The sequence below is a fragment of the Leishmania braziliensis genome, chromosome 7 (assembly GCF_000002845.2).
Source record: "Leishmania braziliensis MHOM/BR/75/M2904 complete genome, chromosome 7".
NCBI classification, from domain to species: Eukaryota; Euglenozoa; class Kinetoplastea; order Trypanosomatida; family Trypanosomatidae; genus Leishmania; species Leishmania braziliensis.
The window spans coordinates 297,923-304,056 of record NC_009299.2 but is presented as its reverse complement, the minus strand read 5'-3'; the positions used below and the strand labels follow the sequence as shown (position 1 = coordinate 304,056).

General features: G+C 58.7%; 3 protein-coding genes across 3 annotated transcripts in view; all 3 read right to left on the bottom strand.

Annotated features, from left to right (window-relative positions):
- Window positions 1-1,450: 1,450 nt before the first annotated feature.
- LBRM_07_0690 (conserved hypothetical protein) lies at window positions 1,451-3,010 on the bottom strand (the record flags this gene model as incomplete). The annotated part of the gene is made up of 1 exon (XM_001562515.1): window positions 1,451-3,010. The coding sequence occupies one exon, from the start codon at window positions 3,008-3,010 to the stop codon at window positions 1,451-1,453; it is 1,560 nt and encodes a 519-aa protein (XP_001562565.1).
- Window positions 3,011-4,028: 1,018 nt separating this feature from the next.
- Window positions 4,029-4,790, bottom strand: LBRM_07_0680 (conserved hypothetical protein; the record flags this gene model as incomplete). The annotated part of the gene is made up of 1 exon (XM_001562514.1): window positions 4,029-4,790. The coding sequence occupies one exon, from the start codon at window positions 4,788-4,790 to the stop codon at window positions 4,029-4,031; it is 762 nt and encodes a 253-aa protein (XP_001562564.1).
- Window positions 4,791-5,918: 1,128 nt separating this feature from the next.
- Window positions 5,919-6,134, bottom strand: part of LBRM_07_0670 (conserved hypothetical protein) — a gene marked incomplete at both ends in the record, with an annotated part of 594 nt that continues 378 nt past the window's right edge. Inside the window, one exon of the mRNA XM_001562513.1 lies at window positions 5,919-6,134. This exon is cut by the window's right edge and continues 378 nt beyond it. Within this exon, the coding sequence (XP_001562563.1) occupies window positions 5,919-6,134 (216 nt within the window).

Here is a 6,134-nt window from a genome sequence, read left to right as displayed (position 1 = left end):
GGGTAGGGGGAGGGGGGTGAGAGGGCGAGCGCCTGAGCGGTGCTGGAGGCAGTGAAGTTGACCTCTCTTCTCTTTATCAAGGAAAACTCGCGCCTGCGAACCCGACTCCGGCAGTTGCGACTGATATGCTTCGCACGCCTAAGTAGGTGTGGACTTCTCTACCTTCCGTTGAAGTCAAGCGGAGTGTGTGGGCAAGCTGCTATGCGTACCGCTCGCTCTCTCTCTCTCTCTTTGCGCGATTACGTTGCACAACAGAGAAGGGAAATGAGGCAAAGGAGAAAGGGGGGTGCTTTGACCGTTATTTCGCTGTCGCCCACCCCTTTCTTGCCTGTCTGCGGTGATTTCTTCTGGCTGGCTGCTCTGAACAAGCGGTCTACGTGAAGGTGTAACGGGTCGCCTCTGTGTGCAGAGACAGTGGGCGAGGAGGAGCGCAACGATGCGATGGAGATGGACAACAGCGAAGGAACTGAATGGTTAGGATAGGTAGATATATTAAAAGAGTGAGCAACGCAAGAAGAGGAAGGAAACGAGAGGAAGGGAAGCAACTCGAGCTGTGCGGGGGGACGTTAATGACAACTGGCGCGAAAAGCAACTCGCACACGTCCTCCACGCACAGAAATAAAACAAAGACGAAGAAGGGCGCACACACGCACACAGGCACACGCTGGCTCACCGACTCAAAGAGAGAGAGAAGCTCACAACTGTGCACTCGATGAATGAAAGAGCGATGGAGTAGAGTGGCGTGGTGCAGGGAAGAGGGAGGGAGGGGGGGGGCAACAGAGAAGAGGGTGAGAAAAGAGAAAGTGGAATGCTTTTGAGGAAGCGCGCGCAGGTATGTGCGTGCACAACGCCGATCTTCACCTCCACGTGGTGGTGATGAGAACTTGACTAGGGGGGGGGGGGGGGGAGGGAGGTGGAGAGGAGAGGTGGAGAGGAGGAGAGTGACACAAAAAGCAAAGGAGAAAGTGCACAGAAGATCAACGCACGTCACGTGCAGTTGGTGCGCACGTGGGTGCGTGGACGCCGACGAGGGGGAGAGAGAGAAATTAAGAGAGTGAAAAGGAGGTGTGCGGCCGGGGCACAAGGAGAGGGGGACAGAGGGCGGCCCCCTGACGAGCTGCCTAAACAGCCAATCGAAGAGGCATATCAGCAAACGACGTCTCATCCCATCACCTCACCTTCTCTGAAGCACCTGATACCCCTCACCACCACCCATTGTGTGTGGGTGTGTGTGTGTGTATGCACTTGCCCGTAGGAGGGCACGTGCCTGGCCTTGTCTCTTTCCTCGTGCCCTCGTAGAAGTTCGTGCACCTCTCGGTACTTCACTCGCTCACAGTCACTCTCCCCTCCTCCTCCCCCTCACTGCACGCGTAGGCGCAGCGAGCAATACCAAAAGTAGTTAGGACTTCAGTAGCAGTGGCAGCACACGAACAGCTGTACAGACGCACATCTACACATGCACCGCTTCTTCAAGCATCTTTCCTAGCGCAGCGGCACCTCCCGGTGCCGCAACCGCGCGAACCCCTCGCATCACTTCCTCCCGGAATCTGAACAGCTGCGCGACAGCGCGATGGAGTCGTTTGTTCTCGGCCGCCACGCGCTCACATTCCCCTAACAGAGCCTGCAAGCTGTGCCGGTGCAACTCGGGCAGCACCACAGGACTCGGCACCAAAGACATATCCTTGTGCACACTGAAAGGAACGTCCGTAGTGACGGAGGCCTGCACCTCAACGTCCTGCACGGCAGCCGCAACAGGGCTCACCGTTGTACTGTTCTCCAATACGTCAGCCGCCACATCCGTCTGCGACCACGTCTCCTTGCGTTCCACCGGCGCAGCAGCAGCGAGCTGGTCCTCCTTCAAGCGCTGGACCTCCGCCTCCAGCGCACGACGCTGCATCTCACCATTCTCCAAGAAGCTATGCGCCTTCTCCTTCCACCCCTCCATATTTTCCCTGAAAGAGTTCATTGCGACAACCGCGTTCTCGCGCTCGCGCTCCGCGGTCTCTAGCGCCCCCTGCAGGCGGCTCATCTCCGTCGCATGCTCTGCAGCAGAAGTTTGGGCAGCGTTGGTGGCAGTCTCCAGCGCCGCCACCTGCGCCTCAAGCTCCTGAATGCGATTCTTGTCCTCCAGCATGGCCCCTTTGACTCGCTCCTTCCACAAAGCTAGCTTGGCCTGCACAGCGTCCTCGAGCACTTCAGGTGGAATGTCAGCTGCAGCCATCTGTGCTGGGGGCACAGAGAGGGTGTTATCGAAGAGCCCTGTGGATGGAAGAGAGGGCGGTGAACTAAGCACTGCCGGCGGCGCCTTCGCCAAGAAGCTCTCCGTGATCGATGTGGCAGCGGCAGACGGCAATGTGGGCTGCACTGACGAGCAGTGCTGCTCTTGAAGCTGAGAGTGAGCTTGTTGAAGCGCCTCCCTAACGCTGTAGAGCTCTTGCTGAAGAGCAGATACCTGAGCCTGGAGGTGCTGTTGCTGCTGGTGCTGGGCAGCGACAGGTTCGCCAGAGTCCAGTGAAGGGGCCGTGGCCGCTGCCAGTTGAGCTTCTAGGCCGCGGATACGCTCCTGGTCGGCCATCATGACGGTCATGACCTTCGTCTTCCACGTGTCCACCTTCGCCTGAAGCTGGTCATATTCGCGCTGCCGCTCACGCAGCTGCTCCTCCAGCTCTGAGACACGCAAGATGTGTTGCACTTGTTGTTCCTCCAGCTCCCGCTGCAGTTGACGCAGCTGCGATGCGGAAGCGGTGGCATCTGTGGCAGTGCCAGATCCAGCGGAGAAGGCTGATGTTTCCGTACTCGAGTTGTGCATAGGGGCGCTCTGGTAGCCGCGCGAGGACTGCGAGAGGCTCTCCTCCGCTGGCGCGCCGGTGACACTTTCGATGAACGTCTCCATGGCTGATATGCGCTTGTTCTTCTCGCGGATTTGGTTCGCCTGCTTCTTGGCGATTTCGATGAGCTCCTCGCGCGGCATGCAGCCCAAGTCGATGACATGCGTTCGCGGCGATGACATCTCTTTCCTTTCGTCTGCCCCGCAACGCTCTAACGCACGGTCTATACGTATCCCCTTCAACTGTGCGTGTGAGCGTGTGTGGAAGGGGGGAAGTGAGAGAGAAGGGAAGACACAGCAGGGGGACAGAGAAGCAGACAATGACTTTAAAAGAAGCGATTTGCGCTCGGTAGTGAGCGAGAGTACGAGAGGGAGGGAGAGGGGAGGAGGGCAGTAAGAAGAAACGAGCGTGGAGAGGGAAAGCAGTGATGGGACTAAGCGACTGAGGTGAGGGAGACACCCCCCACACACACACACACACACACACGCGTTGATCACGCGCCGAAGAGGGATTGGATGTGGTCTTCCTCCTCCTCCTCCCCTGCGTCTCGCAGTGTCGCCTCCTCAGCTCGTTAAGAGTGACTGACAGGTCTCAGCTCTTGTCGTGTTTATGGCGGGTCGGTGGAAGAACGGATAGTGATGATGAGAAGGGGAGGAGGGAGGAACAGAGTAGAAGGTAGTGATGCTGAAGCATGGAGAAGGGGATGGGGGAGACATCGTACCATCCAGCATGCAGGGCACACAGATGTGCACGTTCTTTGGCGGTCTGAAGCGTAGTCTTCTCTGCCACGTGTGTGTGTGTGTTACTCTGTTATGTTCGCCGTTGATGGGTGTTGTGTCTTGGGTCGCTTGTCGCTGAGCCACGGAGCTTAGAATGTTGTCGGTTAGCCCTGCGTTCGCTTCTCCCTTCAGGCAAAGAGAGAGAACGACTGTTGAGGTGATGTGCCGGGTAGTGTGGATGCCCGGGTATGGGCGTGCCTCAAAGTGCGTCAGAGCGACGGCAAGGAGGAGAGAGCGAGTCAGAAAAAGTGCGCCATCTGCGAAGTCGATGTAATGAGAAGAGAAGCCCAAAAGCGAAAGGCCAAACCACCGCTGCCACGCACACGGCGACCCAAACCTTCACAGCGCAGCCTCCCCACTCATTCCCATCGCACACACACACACACACACACACACACACACACGCACGCACTCTCAGCGACTACGCAATAGCGGACACCGTGCCCACCACCGTCACGTCGATAGCGCAGTCCAGCGGCGCCGCGGACTCCGCGTCGCCAGCACCCTTGCCAGCCTCCTCGCGCAGTCGCTTACCTGCGTGTGCGTGGCCCACGCCGTTGGCAACCGCGCCACCCTCAGCGGGCCTGCCACAGGGAACGACAGTGAAGCTCAGTCGCACCCGCTCCACCTGCGTGCGCAAGTCCAGCCTCGCGAAGGCAGAGGTGAACACGGGTGCCATGACACCACGGTGTGCCATGCGAGCCTGTGCGTTGATAACGCGCTTGTCATACGGTGCGGACGGCAGCGTCACAGTACCAACGGACGTCGATGGGACTGAAGACGAGGGCGCAGGGCCTGAGAGGGGGGGAGTAGCCGTGCCGCCAAACCGCAGCGGAATCACAGCGACGACGTACGACCTCGGCGCGCAGTTCACCTCCCCACAGACGTGCGCGTGCACGACGATATCAGCCGCTAGACCACTGTCCGAAGAGAGAGATGACGGCATTCTCCCTGTGTGCTGTTGCTTCTGCCTAGGTTTGCAGGCCCCATTGCTCGTGCAAGCGGATGTTTTCGTCGGTCCAAGCCGCGCGTGAATGCCACTGATCTGCAAGGTGAACTTGCCATTCGGGTAGGGAACCACCAGCGTCTGTGCAGCCGCGGCAGCCTCACTGCTGCGCCGCGCGTTCGCCTTGCACGCGTCCCGCATCGACGGAATCTGAAAGCTCAGCACAATCGGCTTCATCTGCTATACAGAAAGAGAGAGACAAACCTAAGGTGGAGTAACGCTGCTTGGCGAGTAAAGGGTGCGGGCGAAGGGGACGTCTTGCGATTCTGGTGAAACTCGGCCAAGCAAGTGGCGCCGCCAACGTTAAAGATGTAACGAGACGTGCTGGCTGGAACGAACAAGAAGAGCGAAGTAGGAGAGGGGAGAGAGGAGCAGTGCAGGGCACAGGAGGGAAGGGGGGAGGTGGTGGGAGGAGGAGGAGGAGGGCGGCTGGGTGACTTTGTGAGGAAATGAGAAAAACAATGCCGAGGAAGGGGGCACTGGCACACCCGCACGCACATGCACACATACACGAGACCGACGCCACGGCTTACGACGTGGGCAACCGCTCCAGTGACCGTGCTGGACCACGCAGAGCAGCCACATATTTGTATAGACGGATGAGAAGGGGGGAGAGCTGACTCACGCTGGCTGCCTTCTCGTTCGTTGTTTTTCGCCTTCCGCAGACTGTGCCATCGCTATATAACCTCACGTGCGTCTCGCCATGCGTATGGGTGGGAGTGTGGGGGAGTGTCTCAGTACTTTAGTATCTCCCCCTCCCTAACCCGCTTCCAGGACCGCTGCCTCCTACGGATGTAGGTCAGCTTCCTCCCTCTCACCCATCGAACCAGGAAGCCGACGGCGGCATGCTCCACGTAAAGCTGGCGTGTTCAGTGACAAGGGCTCTGTTATCCATTTGGCTTCAAATTTTTTCACTTTACGTGGACCTACGGCTACGCGACGCACCCCTTACACGCTCAACACCCGGCACAGGCACACACCCATCTACACAGAGAGAGAGAGAGAGAGAGGGAGATGCACACGGGTGTTGCCTGCGTATGCCATAAACATCCGTGCGTGTGTGTGTGGGTGTGCGTCGGCAGCTTTGCCCACGGTGTCCTTCTTCCTTGTCTTGTTTGCTTGCGGAGTTCGGCGAGGAGCGGGGAGATAGAGAGAAGAGCAGGCAGAGAGGCTCAAAACTCACTCCCGCCACTCTCCCCTTCCCCCCTCCCCCTCTCCCGTCGCGGTTCGCAAGCCAACACACCCGCACACAAGAGGGCCGCTCGTCCGTCTCCGCATCCACAATAACTCACTTTTAGTTTGTTGCTACGCAGCATCGGATGAATCGTCATTCTCCTCGTCATCGCTTGTCTCCATGAAGTTCATGGCCATGCCACTACTGTCCTCGTCCTCGTCCGCGGGACGCTCGTAGTAGCCCGTCAGGTGCACCGTCGGATAGACAGCGGCAGCTTCGGCGCCAGCGCCATGAGCGCCTGATGCGTTCTTGTGGTGCTTCTGACTCCGCCCCGTCTTCTTCCCTAC